This window comes from Alligator mississippiensis, chromosome 7 (assembly GCF_030867095.1).
Source record: "Alligator mississippiensis isolate rAllMis1 chromosome 7, rAllMis1, whole genome shotgun sequence".
In the NCBI taxonomy this organism is placed as follows: Eukaryota; Metazoa; Chordata; order Crocodylia; family Alligatoridae; genus Alligator; species Alligator mississippiensis.
Genome location: NC_081830.1, coordinates 20978199 through 21005162, shown reverse-complemented (window position 1 = coordinate 21005162; position 26964 = coordinate 20978199). Strand labels below are relative to the sequence as shown.

Genomic DNA, 26964 nt, shown 5'->3' with positions numbered 1-26964 from the left:
TTAAAGGCACATGAGCCAGGAGGCCAGTGACAAGGGAGTTAGAGTGAGATGTGTATGCCTAAGTCCCCCAAAGTCTCTTGAGACTCTCAAACTTTGTGCATCTGTAGCTGGCTTGTGTCAATATTTATATATTGCAAATTGCCTCTTACATCCATAAGAAATAGCTACCAGGAAACATTATTCTGGAGCCCTAGTAACCAACATATTCTGCTTTATTTGCAGAGAAAGGCTCATGCATTCACTTCCATGTCAGCCTTGGAGTAGTCCGTTGGGCTTGGCTGCCTGCTTGGGGGCAGAGCCTCTGCCCAGTCAGACAGGCTACTGGTTGTTGAGATGTTGAATGGGACAACACAAAAGAGCAGATCTGTAGGCAACATCTTGAAATTGTTCGGAGGCCGAGCAATCACACACCTGAAAAAACACCAGAAAATAAGAATCTAAATATTTTGTTGGGTCCTTTGGGCTTGTTTAAGGGACACAAATGATGGCAAAAGAACAGCATTTTTTTGCAAGGTTTAAGTGCACATGAGAAAATATCTTGAACAATTAAAGCGTGTATAGTATAAGATACCATTTATAGGGCCTGGGTTCACAAACCATTGGAACAGATCACATTTCTTTTCACTGCTTGAAGTCTTTAAATCTAAAGACTTCGTGTCTACGAGTTTTGCTCCTGCTCAACCACAGGTTCTCAAGCTTATTGCAAGAATCAGAAAGCGGAAAAGGTCAGGTGTGTTTATTTGTAAAAAAAAAAAATAAAAAAAAAATTAAATACATGGACACAGGCAACAGCACTAACAGTACCCCACAGGCTCTTTTCTAAGGACCATGGTTCACATGTAAAGACCCATTAAAAGAACTTACATCAGTTGTAACCACCGCCGGAGTTAGGCATGTCTAACAATCCCTTTTCAGGAGCTATCCCAAGCAATAGCAAGGATGCTCATTATGATTTAACCTTGGGAAGGGATCTGGGATATAAGTGTGGTCAGTGAGTCTTCAGAGAGGCATGTTGCTGGATTGGCAGGGGATGCTCACATTTGAGGTTAAAGTACACAGTTATAGTTGTAGGTCAAGACTAAGGGGTTATGACAGAGTCCTGTAAAGGTTCCACCTGTAACTTGGATGGGAGAAGCTGCCTGCCATGGGCATGCTTTTACACTTTCATTTGCAGTAGTGCTTCAAAATTTACTGTACCTCCTTGCCCGCAACTAAAAAAAAAATGCGTTGTGAATATTATTGATGTACATAAGTTTTATCTGAACTATACTCCCCTGTTCTTGTATGGATTAGGCTCTTCTATGAGACGGTAGAGGCCAAAGCAAAGGATTCCAAACAAGTCTAATGCTTTGCAGAAAACATCTCCGAAACAGTCCTCCTGCAATTACACAACAACCAAAAAACCCCAACCAAAGTTGGAGGCAGTCAAGTCGGCTTTGCAACCCACTAGTGAGATTGCTCAAGAAGTACTTTTGGACTGTCATGATTTAGTATTTGTATGATGGTAACACATAGGTGTTCCACTCATGGACCAAGAACCCACCATCTTTGGCACTTTACAAGCTAAGGTCAAGGAGCTTGAGGAGCTAAGAGTCAAATTAATATGAAGTAAGGATACCTGACACTTGTAGCTATTTGAAGAAAACAGTTCCAGGCACAGATTCAGATCCAGTGTAAGGACTCTGCATTTTATACTGATCAGATCAGCTTACATCTCCACTAGTGTACATGTCAGTGATTGTGTTTCACAACCAGCAGCCAGTAAAAAGGCAAAGCCAAAAAATTAGGCTGTCATTCAGCAAAAGCTCTAAAACTTGATCGTGGGTTATGTACTCTGGGACTTATAGGGAGCCAGAATTTCAATATGGGATTAAAAGAGCCAGCACCTCTGCTAGGGAACAAGTGGCTCCAGGGATATGTGGCACCCTGCTGTACCCTTATAAAGCTTCCAAAATGTTTTATAAAAAAGGAAGGAGGTTTCAGTCCTTACAAGATAATGTGGGACCAGTCACCACTGCTCAGTTAAGGACTGTGTATGGGCAAGGTCCCCCAAGTACCTGAATTTCATTCATTCCTATGCTTCATCTGGCTTTATTGTTTGCCTTGGTGACTCCATAAGTTATTGATTTTTTTTCACAGGGGTGGAAATAAATGGTGCTTGTTGCAGCGTATTGCCACGTAACCCTCAAGCCAGCCTACACCAGCGTGCAATATCACTTCAGAGCATGTGGCGTAACACAAGGGTCTGAAGCAGCAGGGCATTATGCCCTGTGATACCAGTGTGATCCAAGTCAAGGGTATTTTGCATTTTAGTGACATTGTGGGTTGTCACTGGGTAAGCTGGCCAATTTGATGATAGCTGAAGAGCTGACCCATTGTTGCCAGCTAATTATAGAAGCTGGCATTAGACTGATAAGGCAGAGGAGATATTGACTGGCTGCACTTACTAACAATTTCCCTAGTCAATGTGAGCCCATGAGATTTCTTATCCCATGAAACTTTCAGGTATAGGACCCATAACACAAAGATTAGGCTGATAACACTCACTGCTGACTGATCTTACCCACTGATGGAACAGTAACATGGGGCCTGGCTGTGCTCTCAACATGGGATAAGTCAAGTGGGACTCCACTGACTTCAGGGGAATTACTCCTGGCTTACACCAATGTTAGTGAGATGAGACCCCATCCTATAAAACGCAACTCTACAAACACTGTGATATAACTCACTGGGGAAACTGCTGCAAGTTCCTTCCACAGTGGCAAAAGAGCCAGCTTGCACCTCACCCTAGGTGCAACATATGATATGCTGTTGTCACTGGCACTCAGTTCATTCTTCTCTGCAAGCTGCTCCTCCAGCTCTGGGCTTGTCCCACCCGTCACCAGAGTCTGGAGCAAAGCTAAGACATGGTGGTTACAGTAGGTCTGGAAAGAAAAAGGCATGCACAAGTAAGAAAATCTGCAGGTTCAGAGGCACCTACAAAACTCAATTCACTCAACCTGAAAAGGAATGATGGGGTCACATCTATTGCACTTACTGAAGCTGGGGAGGGTCTCTCTACAATGCATGCTTCAACTCTGTGTCTACAACTGATCTGGAGACGGTTACCCACAAAAACATTGCAAGTGCAACACAGATATATTCTCAAATTTTGTTCTATATCTTCCTATGGAAGTACATCAGAAATGGACATTTCACAGAAGACTTTATTTGCACAAAATAACAATTTTTTTCATTTAAAAAAAGTTTCTGACAGCACGTTTTTGACCATCTCTAGCTTTGTCCATCCCAGCTCTAAGGGAGTCATGTAATAGGGTTTCTATTACTTGCCTCAGTAGACTTTGGGCATGTCTACACATGCTATTGATTCAAAGTAGCCTTACTGTGCAGTAAGCCCACAGGGGAGCATGTCTATACACGCTCCCTCTTGGAAGCAGATTTGCTCCTGCCTGGCTCTGCCCCCCTGCAGCAGCCAGGAGGAGCTCCAGGCTCTACTCCTCCCCCTCCCCCCACCCCCATCAGGGGCTGGCAAGGGGCATGGAGTGGTCCCAATGGGCACAGGGCCAGGAGAGCTTGGCCAGCTGAAGTGGCAACTGTCTCCTGGTCCTGTGCACACTGGGAGGGGACCTGATGTGCACAGGGCCAAGAGAGCAGGCACAACTCTCCTGGCCCTGTACACATCTGGACACAGCTGCCAGCAAGCCCTCTGCTGGACATGGGGTTTACTGGGTTTACTGTCCAGGGTGTGAAGCAGCTGTGGGCAAGCCTTCTGCCAGACACGGGGCACAGGGCTCGCAGGCAACTGCCTTGCTTGGCATGGAGCTGACTGGTCTGGGAAGGACAGGAGAAGATCTGGGAATCCAGCCCTCCCTGTCCCTTGGAGCAGCCAGCTCTGTGCTGTGTGGAGCTGGCTGCTCTAGGGAACGAGCTGAGGCTGGAAATCCAGCCTTCGCCTGTCCCCCCAGAACAACCAGCTCTGAGCAGTATGGAGCTGGATGCTCTGGGGGATAGACAAGGGCTGGATTTCAAGCCTCCACTCACTCCCTAGAGCAGCCAGCTCTGCATGGGGAGCCAGGGACAGGGGGCAGAGAGCTCCCCACTTCTCACCCTGATCGGCTCCCAGCTCCTGGAGGGAGCCAAGAAGATGAGCAGCACCAGAACCATGGACAGAGAGCTCCCTGTCCCCTGGGGCCCCCTGTTCACTAGGCTGACAAGGAGCAAATTTGCTCCCAGCCAGCATCTACACATTTTACTGTGCAGTATCTACTGCACAGTTAGGTTACTACCTGTATTTATAGGTAGTCGCTAAATGCACAGTAGACTAATTTACTGCACAGTAAATGCGAGCATGTGTAGATGGTGATGCTTTACTGTGCGGTAGACTAATCTATTGTGCAGTAAAATGTCTCATGTAGACACACCCTTTGTTTGTTATCAGATGCCATTTGGGACTTTGAAAATCTCCTCCTGTAAGTCTCTTCTCATCAGTCTAGTAGGCTGCACCACATTTTCTCATACTGAGCCAGTCTTTTCCGTCACTCAGTTTTATCTTTCCACCCTAGTTATGCCTCCTTATACTATCCTAAACAACCTTGCTTCCTCTTTTCTGTCCAGCAACTGCAAATAAATGTAATTACTGTAGCACACTGTAAAGGCCTCAGTTGGACTCTGGGCAGACCAACAGTGAGTGACAGCTTCTGCCCCAAATTGCTTATTGCCTAAATAGACAGGCCAGACACAGGGTGGGATGGGAAACAGAGGCATTAAAACATGGAGCACCTTGCCCTGGGTCATGCAGCAGGCCAGTGGCAAAGACAGGATGACAGCAAGTACCTTAGGATGGTAGTTGTGTTTTTTTAAGCTCTGCAGTGTTTTAGACTTGAGCCATTTCGTTTGAAAGGGGACCCATGAAGCTGGAACTGCCCCAGAGCTCTTAAAATATCTCCCAAGACTGGCGTTATACTGCATTCAATGAGTCTGTAGTGCAATCCGTGTAACACACAGCAGGCCTGATTCTACCCTGTCCTGCACTTTTGTTGTTATTTGATAAGTAGTGAGGGCATGGAAAAGGCTTACAAATGAGAATGGTAGCATTGGACACCTATTCTGCACAACTGTCAGTTGGTACAAGCAATTTAAGCAAGGAGCTGGAGTTTGCTATAGGAACTATTAAGCACACCCTAAAACATTAAAAAGACAAAGGTAGAAGAAAAAAAAAAAAAGCCATGGAAACTTTTGCAAACCCCAGGAAAAAAATGCTTGTCATTCAAGTTCAAATTTGTTGCAAAGATATTAAGATTTTTCTTATTTTTATCCCAGCTTGTTCCTTCTATTCACACTCTCAATGCTTCTGCTGACTTATTTCCATTCTTCCTTTAAAGCTCATTTTCCATAGAGAACAACCTAGTGGAATCTGTCACCTGCATTCTCATGAGGAAAGAAACTAAACAAGCTGTAGAGAAGGAATGGTGTTACTAAATCCAAGCTAAACTTAAATCTGCTTAAGAACATATGACCACGTTGTCGGGCAAAAGGGTATAATGCTGTTAGAGTAATTCTCAGCCTTTTAAAGTAAGGCGCTATAGTCCGGTGTTATCCAGAAGTGATACTGCTCCAGGGGAATCTGCACTTTACATATTTAACTGAAGCATGCTGAGCTCTTTAACATATCATTGCTGTACTTTTTGACATCAAAAGGATTGTATTTCCATACTTGGGTGAATTAATAGGATTTGCATGTCACCCTCATTCTGTACTTTCGTTGCCGAGTTATACTGCAGAAGTTTGAAAGAGAAAAAACAACTAGAAATGTCTAAGACAGAGTGTGTGTATGTATGTGTATGCATGTGTAGGCAAGATTTCAATGCATATTAAATAAGTCTCCAAGCTAACGTTGAAGGAGCCAGGTTCTTACAATGTACAGAAGAAACATTACCAGCTTTGCTATGTGTTATTCAGTTACTGCTTGAAGGACAGAGATGCCCCTGGACACCACCGCACACACGACGGACGACTCTGTGAATCCCCATACTTCTACGGCTGTGCCAGTAAAGCCCACTGACTTCATGTCGAGAGCTGTGTCTTTGGAAAACTCAACTGGAAGTGTGGAGCACTTGAAAATCTGGCCCCTTTGTGACTTGCTCATGACCAAGCCAAAAATGCATGATAGGACCTGAATTCAGTCCCAGGCTCTACTTCAAGACCACAGGACTGTTCTTTTCTTTCTTTTTGCATCATTTCTTTTCTGCCTAGAGAAACATAGAGAATCAGACTAGAATAAGAGCTGATTCTGCTTATGACTTCCAAGGAAGCTATATTGTATTTTCCAGAACATACAGCAACTGCTTTTGCACCACACCAGCATCCATCACCATCTTTTTCCAGTTACAGGAAAACACTGGCTCTGAGGTAACCTCAGAAAACACAAGGATATTCAGTAGATCCTAATAACGATCAGAAAGCTGAAATGATATTTTATGGCTGAACTCCTCCTTCGTTTCTTTATTCTCCTTTACTAGTCTTATTTTACCAGTCTCCCTCCAGACAGTACAGCTGCTAAACAACATCTCATCTCTTTTTCTCCTTCCCCATACTTACAGACTAGCTAACATCTATCCAAAAGTGCTCTAAAAGCTGAGCTGAGAGTTCATCATTCCTCGACAGACCTGGGATCTTAAGTCTGAGTGAAATTTTATCCTTTAAGACAAGTCATGCTACATCTCAAGTTACTTTTACAGTTGACACTAGCAGTCATTAATTACAGTCAGGCTGATTGACATATCAGTGACTAGCAGCAATATAATACTTTCCCTAACACTGAAGCCTTCTCAAGAAAGCGTAACTGGACTTGACACTCTTATTTCGGACTGCTTATCCCTTTGAGAGATTTGTTTTGTATTTATTCAATTCCTGTAAAAAACTGCCACCCAAGCAGTATCCCCTTACACCTGAATCCAGAGCAAATCACATGGAATTTGACTGCAGCATGGATGGTGGTGGTGGGGGAGAAAGAAAGGGGCACGGCCCAGTTAAGAAAGAAGGGCAGCCAGTTTGGGAGTTGCAAGCTTATATGAATTGAGCTGCTGACTTTCTGCCAAAATGCTGGCTCAACTGCCCTATGCTTTCCATCACTGGTGTCACTCACTCCTGACAGCAACCTGAAGCTGTGGAGGGGGGGGAGGAGGAAATGCCATTATTTTGTCTCTGCTTTCCTTGCATTTTCAATGCAATGTGCCAGGTTAAATCCACCCTTAATAGCTCAGATGATTTACCGGGACATCATCTATAATTTATGCCAGTTAAAGACTTGTTCATCTGAGAGGCTCCTAATCTGATGTGGCCTGCAAACTTTTGGACCACCTAGGGTCTGTCATCATGGCAAAACGTATAGTATTGGCTGCATATCTTATAGAAAACACACCGTCAGCTTGAAATAAATTCCTCTGAAGTCAATGGAATGACTCCTATTGAGTTCAATAGGTTTCACATCACACTTAAGGTGAATTTTAGTATTATTGCTGGACTAACTGCCTGGAGAATGAGTTTTTCTGTTTACGCCCCTGCAAACAGCTATATCAGGGGGGTGCTAGTAGAAATTTCTCTTGCACCACATCTTACTACTGCATCTCAAACCATCTTTGGAGGAGCTCTCAGCTACATGAAGGAGCCAGACATTTGAATCTCTACAGTCTGTTTGGTCTTTGGCATCATTAACAGAACCTCCAACAAGGGGGCCAAACTGGTGTCATATGTAATGGTGGTTTGAGTGCATATCATTTTCTCACATGGATAGATTAATTCTGACTGCATCATGCTACAAAAACCAGATCTCACTGATTATAAATATCTTTTACAGCATGCAAACATTCTTAGGGGAAAAACAAAAACGACATCTTATAAAGTAACTCCAGATGTTCTATCTATAAAACATGCATCGTGACAGAGAAGTGAGGGCGCGTATAACTTTGTGCGCTGCATAAGACGTATCTGAGAAATGACAGCTCTCTAAATTCGCTCTAGCCAGTGGAGCTTACTATCACAAGACATTGCTTAGGTCAAGAGTTTAGTGAGTTGCAAAAAAGGGTAGCTACTTACAGAGATGGCACTCAAGGGATAAGCCAGTCTCTAAATTAGCCCACCAACCACTTTTCCCATGGTTTCTTGCTCTATGGTGTGGTACAGCTCATAATGGGTCCTGGTAGAAAGAGCAGGCTAGACTGGCATTTTCTTTGGCCCTTGATGGTTGCAGTCCCTCTACAGAGGGTATGATGTAGGAGGTAAGCGAGGTATCTACTTACAGTGGACAGAAGAGAATCCAAAAAGTTATCTGAGAAGATAGCTCCACTGGAAAAAGGAGTGGAGAGATGCAGCTCCTGCTCTGGGATCTGCGACCCGCTGCTTCCAGCACTCTGATCAATAAAGTGGGCATTTGACATGGATTCTGCAGGACAAAATGGCAGGGATGTGAGACAGCTTAGAAACACAGGAGTTACCACGTAGGACTGGAGGAGGAAAATGATACCTCTAGCCCACAGTCCTGTCTCCCATACTGGCTGCTAACAGAAGAGAAAGGGGAAAATATGTCCAGTGCTCCTGACCTATCATGCACTGGTGCAAAAACCTTATTATCCTCATAATATAAGGGAGAGTTTTCTGAGGAACCCAGAGACCATTTCCAAAAAAAAAACCAAATGTGTTTTAAGACTTCAGCTTCCAAGTCACTTAACGTGGCTTGTAAAAGTTAAGCCACAATTTCTTTGCTTCCAAGGGTGGAGTTTCCACTGGTTAATTAAAAAGGAAATCAAAGCACCATCTGTTTAAATAGGCTGACTTCAGTTTGTGAACACCTCACATCCACTGTTGGGTGATGGAGTACAATGAAGTACTCTGTCTTGTCTGCCCTCGCCAGCCAACAGAATTGCAGGAGAAATCCTCATAGAAGGCAGGGTAGATTTGTACCTTACAGACTAACTGAAGTAGATGTCCTCATAGTTACAAATGACATTGCTTTAACTTTCTTTTGTGTTCAGTGAATTGTCTCCATGCATCCAGGCAGAGGGCACCTGCTGTGCCACTGAATGTACTAGGTATGTCCTAGTATTGCTGTGTTGCTAGGGAGAATGTTGATGAATGACAGCAACACAGCTGGAGAGGCACAGAATGAGCAAAGGAATTAAGACTAAGAACCCATTTTTTTCTGTTAAAAAAGCACATGTAACCCTTCTTTGATTAATGATTAATTTATTTCATGTCCCCCAGGGCTAAGAAACATTTGAATAGATAATCTGTAAAGCAGGTGACTAAAGCTGTCCAGGTTTGTGTTACTATTAATGGGTCCAGGTGCCCAGGTGCTTCATCCAGAAGTGGATTCTGTATGAAGACATTTCCCAAGGTAAGGTCTTGGTTCAATCAGATCCATAGCTGGTGGAAATCAAAATTTCTCTATTACATGACTCTTAAGAGTCTGCATATGAAAACCATGGGCTTCCAGGAACCGGTTGAAATAATGTAACAGATTGGGGGGGGGGGGGATTCACATTCTTCCTTTCTCCCTGGGGGAAGAGGGGCAGGCAGCATCAGGTTATTTAGCTATTTCTCTCCATGGACTCAGGAATTTCTAGCAGTCCTTATTCCAGAGGCACATCCATTCCTAATATGTCTGTGAACTACAGCAGATCAAATCACGCACTGTGAAACGCACTGGAAATACCAGATGGACTCGTCAGCAGTAAATGACGAGCCTTTGGCTCAGCTTGCAGTGAGGTGGCTGGATTTATCTGTTCCCTTTCCTGGCTGCCACCTCCTCATCTCCCCATCACTCAGCAGTCTCTTGGGGGCCTAAAGGCAACAGCACAATTCTCCATACACTGGAATAGCTGCCTCCCTCCCAGTAGCCATACCAACATCCAGCCCCTTTATGGATGCCTGGCGTCTGTGCTTGTTCCATTAAACCTGTGTATCTGTCTATCATGCCTCATTACCTCAAAATGTACCAGGAGATGGCATGCCCTCAGGGCCCAGGCAGCTTCGTGCTTCACTGACATATCATTTGTTATGAACACCCAGTATCTATGGCGTAGCTATGGCAGAGGGCAGCCAAGCCTGGTAGCACCAATTCAGGCCAGCTATCGTATTACTGGTGAAAATCCCGAGGAAATGGCTTGGCTGCTTCTGATACACAGGACTGGAGTCCTTGGAGGGCTCTTTTCATTATGGAGATTAGCTCCAGCAATACCTTGCTGTCTCTATGGGGGACTGGGATCCTCAGGGACTTCGTCTCACAAGAGGCTAGTGAAGAACTGCGAGGAACTCCTTAGTATTCACAGATATATTGAGGAAGCTCTTAGGGGCTAAACTATTTGAAGTCCCATTATACTAGGTACCATACAGACATAATAAATGTCATCCCTTGCCCTGCCACTAAATAACTGGTCCGAGAAAAGACCATGAATAAAGTCCTGATCAGAAACGAGCCATAGCCCTGCTCCAGCAAACCACTTATTCATGACCCAACTTCAAGCACATGAGGATTTCCCTAATTAGCCTGGGACTAAATCATATGATTAAACATAAAAGTTTTGTTAAAACAGGATCTGTGCAAAGGACTGCTAACAAGCTTTAGCCGATCAAAAGCAAGTCTCAATGGATTGTGTGCTTCTGTGTCTTAAAATCTTATGGGCATCTCCTTTTCTATGCTATCGCCACATGTAGGAAAAGATTCCCATCCTGTCTGAGGCCGTGGCAGGGGCAGGGAAACATGTGCCAAGAGATGGGACACGCATCATTATTATGTTGAAGATCTGATACGACTAAAATCTGAAGCCACATCAACAAATTGCAGGTGTTTTCCTCTGAACGGACACACCAGAACTATAGGGAAGCATGTCCTTGGTCCAGTGCTTGTCTCAAGAAGTTAGCTTGACTGTACATCTTTGCCTTAGCAAGACTGGGCCACAGCAGCTGGATCAAAAATCCCTGAGATGCTGGGAGCCAAGAAAAACAAAAGCACAAGCCCGAGCACAAGAGAATATCAGAGCATGATTTTGGAAAATTCAGGAGTCAGAGTGAACCCTTCGATGAAGTGCTGGCACAGCAGCCATGGTTATTTTCTTCTCATTTATTGTTTACACTGTAATTGGTCTTCAGCACCCCACAGCAGGATGGGGTGTTGAACAAGCACAGAAAACAAAGTGATGGTCACAGAGACTGGAAGGTCTGGGAATTCGTCATGCCATAAATTTACCCTTTGGAACCATTTCCAAGTTATCGGTACTCAGAGAAATCAGGTGACGGTGATGTGGCATTTTAACACTCAAACCCATTCTCTTCATTCAATCCCTGTCCTCCCCAACAATGACCATTTAGTTTAGAGAGAATTTTGTCTGCACTATGGGTGTTTATACACATGGTCTGGGAGTGTGTGCGTGTCTGTGTGTGTGGGGGGGGGGGGCATGCTTTAATTACAGCGGCTCTGACAGCTGCTCTAATTAAAGCACCTGGAGCATCATATGTATCAGTGTCCCCGTGCTTCAAAATAGTATGCTGATACATGAGATGATTAGTCAAGTCTGCTCTGACTTGCTGCATTCATAGCACCTCAGAGCAGCCTCACTGCTTGTGTATAGGTGCCTTAAGTGGGGACAGGATCTGCTCTTGTACAATAGTATTTTGGGAGGGGAGGGTGGAGAGCCATTCTGAGAAGTGATTCAGAGGCCTGTTAGTAATGGGCTGCTAAAAATAAATTAATTTAAAAATGAAGCTTCACAGGTCTGCGTAATCCAATAGGCCTATTGATGTACAAGGTTAACATGGGATTGACACTGGTGGAGCAACAGCTAGCCTCCTTGTTATGGGGGGTGGTGCTCTTGGGTATATGTCAACTGATTTCAGGGGGCAACCAAAATGAAAAGAGGGATGGGAGCGAGGTTACAGGTTCAAAGCAACTGCTGCAAGGAGGGATGCACAATTAGCACAATGTGGGCCTAAATTTAACAAGGATCTCTTCTGCCTGGGAAAAAAGCTGGAAATTTCATGACAGTTGTCATGTTTTCTGCTGCTTCCTGGCATCTGCAGAGAGTTAAGATGTGAGAAGGCACTGCCAGGACCTGATGGCATGGTCAGCCAACATGGCTGTTAATCTGAGACTGTAAAGAAGGAAGGCCTGTGGCTATGGCACTGGGCTAGACCCCAGGAGTTTTGGATTCAGTTTCTGATTCTGCCCGACTCTCTGTGTGATTCTGGCAAGTTATATGATCACTCTGTGTTCAGATTTCCCCTTCTAAGATGCAGTAGCAGTAAGGTATCCCTGCAGCACAGGAGCACTGGAAGGAAAAGTTAATTAATCTAAGTGAGGTTTGGTAATAATATATCATGGTGATGAAGAGCATCGAGGTGGGTGGAATGTTTGGCCAGTAACTTGACCTTGGGGCAGGTCTGATGAGGATGATTTTTCTGTGGAAGAAGGCACAGTTGCACTTTTCACTCCTACTCATGCCATTTCAATTAGCTCAGCTGGAGAGACTCTCTTAATAGAAATTCTGTTGTTATTTTTTTTCCAGGATTCTTCATTAAGTGCTAGTCTATATGCAGTAGCTGCCAGGGCAGAATTAATACCATGACACCCTCCCCTGCCACTTTCTGATATTTTACTCCCTGCCCCAGCTGGAACTGGGAAGCACAGAGGGACAGGGAGGGAAGAGAAACAAGAAATGTTTTAATGCTTTTCCAAATCTCAAAAGCAAGCAAAACATACCGCTTATTTAAAACATTTCAGCTGTCCCTGCTTTAATGCAGGACAATCCTCAGAGGTCATCGGACACTGTACGAGAAGGAAGGTTGTAGATCCTAGCTCAGCTATGACTATGTTCCAGGAAGTGTCCCTGGGATTGCTCTGTTCATGTGGCATTTTAAAGCATCGTGTCAAACCAAATAGTGTCTGAGTGACTCAGGGTCCAGTCATAATGCCTAGCAACATGCTACGCTAATTTGATGAGTACTTTCTTGTGTCAGCACTCTAAATGGAACTAAACATCCGTGTCCCCTGAGACCAACAGCTAAGGCATACCACTCCAGCGTGATGCTGACTTCTGTGTTACTAGTAATCAGTTAATCAGTGCACATGTTCCTAATTAATGGCTTTAGTATGTAATCACCAGGGGATGAAGACAAAAATAAAAACAGTCAAGAGTAGCACGAAAGAGCTCCATGGATTGCATTTGTTATGAATGCTGTCTAGAGTGGCTGAACAATATGGGGCAATGAGGACACAGGTCCACTGGTGACTATTGGTGTAGAAGTCACTAGTCTAAAAGTAAAATGCTTGGCACTCTTGATCTATCTATCTGGTGATGGGGTGATAGGAAACCCATCACCAGAGTGTGTGAACCCCTCACCATCATCCCAAATGATCTTGCACACAAAACAGCCCTGATGGCTAGCTCCTTGGAAGAGGGACTGTCCTCTTGTTGCATATCTGGAAGAGCCTCTGGGTGCTACTGGAATACAAATTACTAGGAGAGAAATGTGACCAGCCACCTTTTTGGGAAATCATAACTTGCCCAAACTCTCCAGGGAATTAAATGCAGATCTCCCAAGTCCCACTTCAATAGCAAAGCCGTAAGGCTGGTCTTTCACTTCTAAATGGACTCTTTAGTGGTTTGCAGCACACTGGGACCATGTCCTACTTTGTTATTTTTATTCTCTTGATAAACTATCCCAGCTCCCTCAAAGCCACTGAATTAACATCTAAGTCAAACCTTTTAGTCTCCCTTGGACATACAGCGCTTGTCACGTCACCTTCTGCCTGTGAATTCTAAAGTGGGCCTGAGGTATATAAATAATGCAGCCTGTATATTGCTTCTGCAAAATTTGTTCCCAAAGAATAACTTACTCAGCTCTGTGATGATGGGGATCCTTTTATAATAGAGCGCTGATTGATTCTCCAATGTTCTCACTCTGCCAACTGCCTCTGCAGAAACAGTCAATAACAACATGGAGAGAGAAGAGAGAGAGGTAAAAAGAGGGGTGGGAGGAATGGTTCAGAGACTGACAAATGCAGTAAAGCACTTACCTGAGCCTAAAATAAAGCCACTGTCATGCAAAAAAAAAAAATCCCAAAGCATTCCCTATATGGAGAAAGTTTCTTGCCTTGGTTTGCTTTTCTAAGGTGGCATTTTATTCACTCGGAGCTTCAAAGGATTAAAAAAGAAAAGCTCTCCTGGGAGCCACTTATTGACATCATAACTAAAATATAATTACCCTCTGTGGAGCAGCGGTGCTGGTAATAGTGTTGTTAGGACAAAGCCCCCAATAAGCCAATTTGCACTTGGAGGGTTTTTTCTTTTCCCTTCAAGGAGACTGTAAATAAATGGATGGGACATGCACAGCAAAAGTGAAGGGGAAAGCAATGGCCTTGTGTTTTAGAGCTCAACACACCTGCCTGGAAGCTAGCGGTTTAAAAGAGACGCACTAAAGCTACCCAGAGAACATGATCCTTTTGCAATACACCAACTGGGTGACTTGTACAAGGAAATGGCTCCAGTGTCCTTGTCCCTACTGTGGCAAGCTCCAGGAGGTTCCTAAAGGTTTAATGCCTGGGGGTTATGGATGAGGGTTTGAAGGGGTGATTTCTTGGGGAAATGCATGCCTGGGAATGGGACCTGACCCACAAAGTCACTTCCAGTCCTATGTGTCTAAGATTTATGCAAGTGTTAGTGGCAGGAGGGTCAGGTTCCTTTTTTTTCCAGGACAGTTGTCAGTCATGGCTCTATTTTCTGTATTTCTCTTCCCTGATTTGAATAGGTGCTGATTCTGTTTTGCTGCCTCATGTTCTATTCACCTATAAAATACCTTGCTGCTCATCACAGTAGTATCTGAGGAACTGACTACTAAAGGGAGTGCTCGTTGCCCAAGATATTATGCAGGGTAAAGGCTGCAGAATCCACACGATAGTAAAAGCTCTTTGCTTGGCAAAAGGTCCTCTTCAAAGTCAGAAAGAGGATGGTGGGAAACGGATCACATCCGTAATGGATCCTGTGCAAAGCGCCTGAACAATGAAGGATGACAATGAAAGAGGGATTCACTGGTAAAATGCAATGAGTCCTTTCTCTATGCATATCTCAGATATCCCTAGATGGGCCACTATTGTGATCCACTGTGACAACACTTCTGTTCCAAGGGTTGGGGAGATGGGATTGCTAAAAAAAACCCATTTGAAATGTGGGGCGTACAAACAACAGCTCAGAAAGCTCTTCCCAGGCATATTCTGGCATCTCAGAACATCTGCCGAGGAGATTGACAGAATGCCTGAAAATGAATTATTATCTTTATTCTGCCTTTCCCTGTACTGTAGTGGCTGATTTGAATGTCTGTCAGATCATTGCCTGGATACATTTTCCTTATGTCAATATTTTTGCTACAAAACAGTACACAGCACTGTACCTGAAATCTTACACACTGGCAGGGTGCTATTACAAAAGATTACTTAATTGTAGATTACTACTGTACATTTGAATTTCAGTAGCATATTAAGTTGTCAGACTTAATTACCGTTATATGTTTAGATTATGCCACAGATTATTTAGTTCAGTACCTAGGTTTGCCAACCTGTTTGCTCTGTGACATGACAGGGTGATAATTACAGCATTACTGGAAAACCTAAAATTTTCCATGGGAAAGACTAGAAGTCCTTGGCATTGATGCTGACCCTAGTAAATGCTCATTCTTGTGGGTGTAAGTAATGTTTACTTCTGTGTGGGTCTGTTTTTCTCAAAGCTTTCTAATTCAGTACCCCTTGGGACAGGTAATGTGTGGAAGGAGTCTGGTAGGTTTGGATGGAAACTATATGAAATGCTCATAATGAAATCCCAAACTACAAGAAACGTGACCGATTCAGCTCTCGTTACAACTTCCAAATTCAGACCACGGTTGCTGCAACATTCAGCAGAGTTTCTGGGCCATTTGGGGAAACCTAGGTCACATCAAAATAAAGATAAATGCATATGCTTTCCCAATGCTATGAATATGGAAAGACTAGCTTTCTTTACAGCTTCAAAAGTTTAGTAGTAGGACACAGGATCCACAGGGTGGCTGAACATCAAGTCGGGTCACTGACTGGCCCATCTGCACTGGCAAATGCTGCACAAAATTGAACAAGCTTTAACTATCTTTTACTTTTCAATCACACTTATGTCTTAACAACCTTGATAAGTAGGTATTTTTAAATGTTCCCCTTATGCACGAGTAGCTTTCAGGATGTTAAGCTGCAGGAAGCCTTTCAGAATCTATACTCTCTCCTATTGTCCCAGCTCAACAGTTCCTGCCAATCAGTCTTTTCCTACTCTTGCTCCCTAATACGTATCTGCATCATACTAGGGAAAAAATCTCTCTCAGTTATAGTTACCTGGATAGGAACCTCTAAAAGGTCTTGCACTTGAGGAAGGCTGCAATCCTAGTTTTTACAAGTAGAATAATTTGGGCTGCTTATAACATCTCATAGAATTGATTCAGTTTTTGTTATCATTGGTATCGTCTGTATGCCTCTTCCTAGACCCTATAAGCAGCTAAGCACTATCTGTACTAGGAAGAAGGAAGAAAGGGTTCAACTTGTGTAGCTGCACTAGTACAAGCCCAGACTGTCAAAGGACTGCTCCAGTGTAAGACAAGAATTTGTTGGTGCAATTTTCTCCAATAAGATGCCATACCAGGTTTCAGCATTACGAAGTGATTTGCATTAGGACAGAAAAAGCAAAAGCTCTTACAGGACAACAGCAGATGCGCTGGCTCCCTGCCCCAGTAAATACGCCAATGGCTGCCCATATCACCTCCACTCCTCCTAAGCCTTCCAGAAGAGAGAAACAAATGATGGGCGATATTTGGGGTTTGTAGCTACACAAGCAGAGATATAGCTATGCTAATACAATTTCCCCTAGGCTAGGCAAACACATAGGAAGAGGAGTATACCTACCAAGGTCTAGCCAGGCTGGGGTTGTAGGGCTGGCCATGACACCCCTTGGGGACCACGCAACACTTGCCTTGCTCCAGCAATACAGTGCCTTCCTCTTCTCACTCATCTGCCATATGCCTTGATGCATGTGTTTGATTGAAAGGGGGGCTGTGTAAGGGTCCTGGAGCGATCCCCATTCTTCTAGCCACCAGCAGGTCCCTCCTGGACCCTGCTGGTCTCAGTTCTGCCCCTCAGGCTAAGTGGGTCCTTTTGACTTGGCTCTGCGCCCCGGAGAGCACCTGCAACCTTACTGGCTATTACATGGGCTCTGTCCTCTCCAGTACCCATGGCCATGCCTCGCAGAGTTACTGTACGATAAACTCCTGCCTCTGTTTTCTCAGCCTCTGCCCCTTTCCTCTGGCTGCAAGCCTCCAGGTCTGGCTCATAGATTTGGATCCAGCTATCAGCCCTGACAGTCATTAGTATCTCTGGGCCCCTGGCCCTGATCTTGCCCTTCTCTGGGCGCTGAACCCCCGGCCCCAGTTCCACCCTTATTGGACTGACCCCCCGGTCCTTCCTGGGACACTAGGCCCCTGACCCTGGTTCTCACCTCTCTAGGCTGTGAGCCCCTGGCCCCAGTCCTATCCTTCTCAAGCTGGACCTCTTGGACTGGTCTGGCTTTCACCCTTAGGCTTCAGCCACTTTCTCCTAGCTTCAGTCCTCTGGCTAAGCCTGTTCTGTGCCTTGATTCCCTAGCAGGGCTCAAGACATTCCCATGCCCCAGGCACTATCAGGACATCTGTCTTCCCCCAATAGTCCCAAACCCAAACCAAACTAAAACCAAAATTAAAACTAAAAGCAAAAATTTAAGCACTCTGGCTATAACTAAACCTCTAGCCGCCTGGCTATATACCAAAACTCCTACCCAGCCATGAGCCTTAGTCCACCGCTAGCCCTCAGCCCCTTCACTTGCTGTCTTCAAGAACAGCATGCTCACAGCTCCTCTCTCAGCAACAGGCATCCCTCCTTAAACTCCAAAACCAGACCGACTGCCATGGCCGTGGCGCTGATCTCTCCCAGGCCCTGCCCCTTTCTAGTAGGGCGACTCCACAGGGCTGACCAGCGGTGCCCTGTAATTAGGCTTACCAACTGGTCTCCATAGCAGCCTACCTGTAGCAGTGCCTTTTCTCCCCCTCAGGACTCCAGCCTACAGTCCTACTGCAGAGCAGCTAGCACTGCCATAGGCTCCCTACTGCTCACGTGGGCATTGTCCTATTGTCAGCACCTTACTTCCCCGGGCCAGCTTGCCTGCAGTTTCTCCCTTGCAGTCTTCCCCCACCTGGGTCTCTCCCTGGGCTCTTTCTCTCGTAAGGTAAGAGAAAGCCTTGGTTTTGCATAGGTCTCATCTCTATTATATTGCTTTTACCTACTTCTTGTCGGATCATCCCCTAAGGGGATAGACAAGTGATCCCTTTTGTATCTGGACCAGCTGTTCACCTCAGCAGGTCCCTTAGCTGCTGGCAAGTATCAGTTTTCATCTGGAAGTAGTCCCATCCACTGGAATCACCCGAGACAACCTTAGCAGGGGGGGCATGACATAACATTAGTGCAGGAAGAGACTTGAACCCTTCCAGTGCTGTAGTCCATGCTCCCACTGGAAGAGTGCCAGTAGAGAAAGACCAGATGAATCAAAACCTGTACTTGATGTCAGATTTGCAAAAGTAGGCAAATGGATGCCTAATGGGCTTGTAAACATTCCTAAGCAGCTTGGCTACCAAACTCCCATTGAAATGAATGAGGATTAGGCATCTAACTTGCTTTGCACGTTGTGAAAATACCATTAAGTGTTCAGTCTTTAGGTGACTAGAAACTTTTGAAAATCTGGTCCTTAGGTAGTCCTGTAGACAGCACTAAGGTATTCATAGGAACAGGAGTTTCTAACTGAGGACAGCTGGCCATTTTGGTTTCTTTGCACATGGTTACAGAAAAAAAAAATCTAAAGAAGAAAAAGTTATAAACACCTTTCAACAGTGTTGCCTGCCTTTAGCCACAGAAGCCTTTTATGAGCCATGACTTTTTTTTAGATGGACTTCTGTAAAATAATCAAGAGGGCTCTAGTGGTCAAAGCAGCATGGATCCTAGTTCCCCTTTTATCACCTTCATCCATAACCTAGGGGCTAACCATGTCACTTCTCCATTCCCTAACACCATCTGCAAAAGAGCGTAATAGTCATTTCCTACCTCCCTGGGGCCCCTGGCTGTAAAATCCCTTGAGAGCTTCACAGGATAGTTTCCACAAGTGAGTAAATATGGCCTCAGTCTTGCAACTCAATCCATAGGGACCACCTGCTACATGAAATCTTGGCCTTATGCATCTAAATAATTACAGCAGCAAGGAAGAAAATTGGCTGGGTATTTTAACAATACATCTAATGATCCTAGAAAGGAAAGATAGCTAATTTTTACACAGCAAGTGAATCACTAACAGATTTAATGGCTGGTTTGGGGAGAAAAAGAAGCTAGCTAGTGTCTTAGCCTTATTTCGTAAATGCATCTTCATTTATTGATGATAATATCCTGTAAGTGAATACTGCATTTCTGTCTCCAGAAAACACTGTAAATCTGAGGAATGGCCTTAATTGAGTAGCCAAAGATTTATTATATTGGGATTGTAGTCACTTTAAAGATCGAGAACTCAGTAAAAATAGAGTTAGACAATAGGTGCCTTGTAAATATCTAAGAGTGAGATATGTAAAATAGATACAAATTGGGTTTTGGTTTGGGAGTACAGCAGTCAGGCAGAAAGTCAATGCCGTTCGAGTACACAGCGATGGAATCGCTCTCCTCTTATTTAAATCACTTCTAGGAATAACCAATCAAAGTAACAGGCAATAACAACAAGAATAGCTTACATTTCCATAGTACCCATCATTGAAATATCTGGAAGCAAAAGGCAGTCTTTAACCGATTTGGCTTCATAATCAGCCTGACAGATAATGGTTATTACGAAGTTATACACTGGGAGACAGAATGGCCATGGTTACTGCCCAAAGGTACAAAAAGGCTTAGACCTAAATTCTAAGATCCCCCAGCTCAATCCCTCTGCCTCTTCCCCAAATGCAGGGATCAAACCCCGGGGCCCTGATTCTCCATGCCTGGCTCTTAACTGCCGGACCATCCTTTCCCACCCCCCCCCCCCCCCCCCCCGAAGCCTGAACTAAATCCAATGAGTCATGGCTTCTAATCAGCCCTACTTTAACCAGTAGACAAGCTTCTTTCCGAGCAGAAATAGAATTGAGATCTTTGTCCTTCACTTCTCTGCTCTAGTAACTGCACTGCACCACTTCTTTTTAATATTGGAGGCTGGGGCAGCGATCCATTTCTTCTTGAAGTTCTTCATGGTGGGCTTGTTGCTCTCGTTCTGGGACAGAGCCTTCACTGAGCATTTCCACTGCCTGTGAATAAAATTTTACCCTGTCCCTCTTGGTCACTTTCTTGGGTGACGCGTGTGTTGCTGCATGCCCCATTTCTGACACATTATCTTATCATTTGTCCATCTCTCGAGGAAATTCATGGAAAAAATGTGCATTTAAGAAAGGACAGACCAAGACCGGGAAAAAGAAAATCTGGTCCATTCCTAGTTCTGCCCATGACATGCTGTGCAACTACTGACAAGTCACTCAACCTCTCTGGGTACACCTACAAGATGCAACGTCGGAGCATGCGCCAACTCTGAATAGCCTGGTGTGTCCACACAGAAAAGTGCAGTGCCATGCAGATATAAGGCCCTGGGACAAGTATAGATACACTTGCATGGCTTTTTGAGCTAATTAGCTCCTGGGAAGCAGAACTACAACGCCTTGACAGAATACTGCACCAATATATCTATTCTGCTTCTAGTTCAAGATAAAGTTGTGCCTCGGTTTACCCAGGTGCAAGACACTGATAAAATCCACATGCCAGGGAGAAGTCATTAATATTTCTTAAGGGTTCTGAGATTGTTCTGATGAAAGGAACTAGAGATAACAGGTCAGACTGTATCTTGAATCTGCCCTGTTGCAGTAGGATGGGAGAAGATTGGTCACTTCCTTTTCTATTTCCTCTGCTGATGCTGCCCGTAAGGACTCTTATCACAAATCTGAGTGACACCTGCAAAAACGTGAAGATGATCCAAGTACTGATGGATAGGAAAGAATAATCTCTCTCTTGTAGATCTGTGAATGACTCCATCTGTCTCCATACGCATGTATAAAAATCTATGTACAGCATCTATGTTTGTCATTACAGATGAAAATATACGGATAATATACACATACATTATCTATATCCATCTCCGCTGACCCAAGATCAATATGTAGATCTACATCTATATATCTTTATATACATGTATAATAGATAAATCAATGAGAGCATTCTACTATTTCCATTCCATGAACCCCTTCCTTCAATATTCCTGACTATTCACTTCTTACCTCTTCTATAATCCAATATTGATATTATTCTGTCATATTATTTTTAAAAATCTTGTCTCTGCCTTACTCTAATCTTTTCTTCGGCATAGCCATTGTTTTAAAAGCCTTGTGAATGATAATAAAGTATGGGCAAAACACTTAGGAGAGCCATCTATTTCTCAGCCTGTGCTCAGTTAATTAATACTTTTCCATTCCCGAGAGGAGGACAAATCTTGGCTCCTTTGCCAAATTAAGGGAGCAAGAGATGCGATAAATATTCTGCTGGACCAGAGTTGTTTTGCTTCCGTGGCAATTCTGTGCTACAACCTCTGCGTAGCTGGAAGTAGCAGTGCCCACCCTCCCAACCCTTATGGGCAAACATAAAAATTTATTTTTTGTGTTGCAGGTTACAGAGGGTGCAATACAGCTGCCATTGAATGCTACCCTTTAGTTTGCAAACAAAACTGGTGTTAGTGAAGCTTCTTCAGCAGTAATAATGAAAGCCCCCACTGCCCCCATCCCACAGTGGCAGAAGCCCCAAGTGTTGCACAGAGTTTACAGGAGCTACTGGTATATTTACTTTTGGGAGGGACAGAGCAAGGACCAGAATAGTGATGAATGATGGGGCAATGTCCAGAGGTCAGAAAACAGTGGGAAGAGAAAGCAAGTGAGAGGGAGAGAGGGCACCGCCTAGTCTGCATGATATTTTTCAAATGGCCTCAGCTGTGCGTCTCTTTAGTGTAGTCCAGTCACTTTAGGACTCCTAGATCCACCGTGTCCTATCTCACCGGTTAGATGAATGCCAGCCTGAACTACAATCATCATGGATGAGGCAGGGGAATATTTTAGCCATTCATTCAAAACCTAAGGCTATTTCTGGTTTGTTCTCTACAAAGTTTTAACCAGAAATAAACTAAGTTTTTCCTCTCCCAGTGCTGCTGCTACAGAGAGGAATCTGAAGTCATTTTAATTTCCCATGCTTTATCACACCAAGAGGCTCATCTACATAACTAAGAAGCTTTTACCTTCAGAGACTGTGCTGCACTTAAACTGCATGGCTCGAATGTTAAGTGTGGCCAGGATGCTTTCTGTGTCCACCAGGATTGGACTACTAGATGACTTGGAGCTATAGGACAGGATGGCACACATGGCGCAGTGCCTTATGTTAACAGCCTTCAGGTCAGCACAGGAAAGAGCACTACCCTGGAAAAGAGTACAGGTTAGCTTACTAGGGGTAGGAGAGTCCAAGCAGAGTGAATGACACAGGGCTCTCAAGGTTGGCTTCAGAGGAACAAACATTTTGGAAACGTCTCCTAAGTTTCTTTAATCAATTTAAAGTTGAGAAGCAGAGAAGAGGAAAAAAAAACCCCAAGCTTTGAACTTCTCTTGCAAAATTTATGGTGAGAGAGCAGTCTTTTGACACAACTGCAGGAAACCAAAGCATGCAGATGTGTCTCCGAATGAAACCAAACTTTGGAGAAATTAATTTGGAGGCTGAGAATCAAGATCAAAGCAAAGAACCAATTCAGTCTCTGCTGAAGAATGGATTTATCCATCCCTGATCAGAATACAGGAGTTGCAGAAGGGATCTCCCCTGGAGGAAACAAATCCCCATCCACATACTAACATTCCACAGTGCTGTTCATTGTTAAACACATTCAAGTTTAAAAACGGTGCGTGTAAAAGGAGCGAAAGAGGGAAACGATTGAAGAGAAAAATTCCTACCTGGTACAACCACAGCTTTGGGAAATTCTGGATAAATCCCCATTCTCTTTTCAGGTACTCCAGAGACCCGACAAAGACGATGTCTCTCAGCTCCTCATAAATGAAGTTGCTAGCTCGTAAAGGCATCACAAAGTCCCGCAAACCAATGAGTGTTGTGTTGGCATCCCCAAAGACACATACCACAATGTGATCATGCAGGTCTGAGGTGGCTTCCTTCTTTGGATTCTAAATTAAAGCAGAACAGGTTGGGTTTGTTTGTTTTTTTTAATGTTAGGGAGAAGTGGAACATTTCCCTAATGTGTAACATCCCTGGGCTAGAATTAAACTGTCTATTAAATGAAGCCACCGGAATCCAAACTCATTCCATTTAAGTGCCAATGTCTCAAACACTGCCTGGCAGAGTAGTGGTTCAACTCCCAGAAGCATTTTCCAAACTCTTCAATCACCTGACACGTACAAAGCAACCACCAGGGAGTGTTGTGTATATGAGTCTGTGAGGTGAGCCCCCGTAACAAGGTTGAGGAGATGAGCATGGACATAAGAAAGACAAGGACACGTTCTTTAAGGAGTGACAATTCACATTAGTGTTGTGGTCACAAACCCTTTCCTCCATCGCATATTGCCCTCAGCACATATGTAAGATGCGAGTTCAACTCTGCGTATGTGCAGCAAATGTTATGAAGCTTGCAATTTCTGTTCAGCAAACAGAAAGTGATTGCTTTCAACAAGTGAGCATTTCCCACGTGCAGAACTGAATCTGTTCCTCTTTGAGGCCTAGACTGAACCTCTGGATTTTAAAGAGAGAGAGATGGTGGATTTAAATCTCTGATCACCTTGTTCTAAAGCACAGTGAAGTGTTGGCAACATAGGGCATAACCCAGCTGAACATCTCGGATTTCTCCAGAAGAGGGCAATGAGGCACTTGCATGCTAATCAATTTGCTATTTGCATTGGTTCATATTTACTCAATAGTATACTTTTTCTTGTTTTCAGTACTGGGACCTACTGAGCTGGGCAAGGCACAAATGCACAAGGAAACAGAGTTAGTCATTGACCCAAGGACTACGCTGTCTAATTTAAATTGCAAGGAGCAGGAGAAAGGCAGAGCATGTGGCAGGCCAGTAGGGAGTGCTCCTGTGCTGAGCCACCCACCTCACTGCACCCGACCACCTTCCAGGCTCCAAGTGCCTCTCCTGGGGGTGCCTCACGTCTAGTCAACCCCCTTCCTGGAGCACACCCGCTAGCCTGGGGGGTAATGCCACCACCACCCAGCATCTGGAGTGATCCCAGCTCTGAGGCCCCTGGGAAACACAGGCCTAGTAGCCCTTGAGGGCACTCAACCCACTTCAAGAACTTGGGGTGCTTCCTTCAGCCTGAAGCACAAATAGTGGTCTCCCTTAGTCAGCCAAACCAAGGGGACCCCAAGGCATTATCTAGACCCACTCCCAACAAGTCTCCCATGTTAGGTACAAAGAAGAACTTTATTGCTTACAAGGAGTAGGTTTGGAATAGGGTACAGGGTAGAGCAATATCAAAGAAATCCCATGGAGCAAACAGCGTGGCTGGGTAGGCTTTGATCACGCATCTGAGTTACTGTAAGCTATAGATCTAGTTAGATCTCAGGTAGCTTACTCATGAGTATCATCCAGAGGCAGGTGGAGGTTCCCTCTGGAGGCAGGCAGTTCATTGCTCATGAGTTTCAAGACAGCAAGTTTCAGATGGTCCAGCTTCTCTCTCTGAGTTTTTTCATCATGGCTACTGCCCCTCCTCCTGGGCAGTCCTTAACTTCTGTAGACCTTATCACCTCATTTACCTGGTCCAATGGAGACCAGCACCTGTTGGCTGCCAGCCAACCTATTTGAAAGGCATCACTGGTTGCTGGGTAGACTGGCAGGGTCTCTAGCCCCCTCCCAATCAGGCTGGCATTGCTTAGAACGATAGGGAGTGTAAGCCCCTGACCCAGGTATGTGATGCCAGTCACGTAGGCAGAGCGAGCAGGTTTCCCCCCACCTCCCTCAGGAACATATCCAACTCAGGTTACCTAAAGAGATGGGATGTCTGCCCTCTGCAGGGACCATGTTAACCAAATTGTCACAGAGTAGACTTTTTGGGGAGAGACAGAGGTGGCCTTCTGCCACAGAGCAATCATGCTATGGAATTTTTCTTCTTTTCTCACCCAAGGCAGATGTTGATTTTGCATTTCTGGGCGTGTGATGTCATGTTTCCTTGCGACATGAAGGACAATTACCTGCTTCATCCCACCTGCATGGCAAGATGCTCTGTAATAAAATGTTACTTAAGGAGACTTACATGATTGGTATGTGGCTTTGGTTCACATTAGCCAATCAGTGAAAAGTACATGGTGTGCATACACATTAGCCAATCAAGAACTGTCAAATTAGTAAGTCCTTGCAATATTCTTTCCCCAACGGGTTTTCTTCCAAGAGAAACAAAAGCCTGCCAGGGAAACTATCCTGATGAGAGATTAGAATCATAACCAAATTAAATGATCCTCTCTAACTAATTAGATTAGTTCAAATTGAATAATGAAACCTTTAGCTGTATTTAATGTAACAGGCCTTAAGTCCAGCAAATAGTCTGCTGGATGGAACTAAACAATTAAAAACACAATCTATTTTATAGTGTTTTTATTGGAACAATTGGAAAAATGATTACTGCTAGAACCTGCAGATGGCAACATGGAATTGCTAGATTGCTAATAATAAGCGAGCAGCAGGGAAAAGGTGAACCATTTTGGAGAAACTAAGTGTTGACTTGAATCGATAGAGCTAAGACCTGGAACATTTGGCATTTTTCATTTTTTCTTTCTTTTTGTAACACTATGTTCTTGACCAAGACAGGAAGCTGCAATACCAGGAAGGAAGCTATTCTTACAATGGCAGTCCACCTCTGTGTAGAGCACCAAGAAAGGACCTAGATACTGCTTAACTTTGGTGTGAGCCCTCACAACAGTAAAGCATAGATCTGCTGCTAACCCTCTGCACAGAGATGAATTTCACCCAAGGTCTAGAAGCTGTATTTGAATCTGACTGCAGCAGGACACAGATTATATGTATGTCAGGTAGAAAAGCAAAACCCTCTGGATCATATCAAATACAGCAGAATTTTCTATTGATGAGACAAGTACCATAGCATCTCTCTGGGTAGAAATTCCACGTTTCAAAAGAGAAAAAGTATGTCTAGAGACATACTATTGACCCCCAGACCAGGATGGTAGCAGAGAGCTAGCAATGCTACTGGAGTTGAGAGAGGCTATGAAAGCAAGAAAACACAGAAATAATGGACAACTTCAATTATATGCATATAGACTGGGTCAATCTAGTATCAGGCCAGGATACAGAGACCAAATTTCTTGAGGTTATAAAAGACTGCTTTCTGGAGCAATTAGTCCTGGACCTACAAAAGGAAAGGGCATGCTTGACCTAGTCCTAAGTAGCACACATAATGTGGTGCAAAGGGTAAGCCTTACCCTCAATGAGACTTCCCTCATTTTCCAGAAAGAAGTAGTCCAGTTAGAGGAGCCCAGAGATTACACATTTCTGCAACAGATTCACACCTCCAATAATGAATATAATCTCCCCTAACAAGAAGTATTAAATAAGGGACAACATTTTCAAAAGTACTTCATTTAGAAATCTAAGCTCTAGTTTCAAACCCAGCTCTGGATCAGACCTAAAGGTACAAACCAAACTCCCATGTCAAAATCTCAGTATCGGTCTATATGCATCTAAATCCATTAACAATTTGGTCCTACACTTTTAATTCCAGGATTTGGGGTTCTAAATCACTTTTGAAGACGCAATTTAGCCTCTTAAGCCATTTAAG

The 26964-nt window shown here is 44.2% G+C and overlaps 1 protein-coding gene across 1 annotated transcript in view; it reads right to left on the bottom strand.

Moving 5' to 3' along the window:
- Window positions 1-419: 419 nt before the first annotated feature.
- KCNU1 (potassium calcium-activated channel subfamily U member 1) overlaps window positions 420-26964 on the bottom strand; it is a 74600-nt gene continuing 48055 nt past the window's right edge. The window contains exons 21-26 of the mRNA XM_059731813.1: window positions 23119-23343; window positions 22419-22596; window positions 13889-13966; window positions 8298-8440; window positions 2730-2924; window positions 420-1378 (exon numbers count right to left, since the gene is read on the bottom strand). Coding sequence (XP_059587796.1) covers window positions 1265-1378; window positions 2730-2924; window positions 8298-8440; window positions 13889-13966; window positions 22419-22596; window positions 23119-23343 — 933 coding nt within the window. The 3' untranslated portion in view covers window positions 420-1264. The remainder of the gene's footprint in view (window positions 1379-2729; window positions 2925-8297; window positions 8441-13888; window positions 13967-22418; window positions 22597-23118; window positions 23344-26964) is intronic.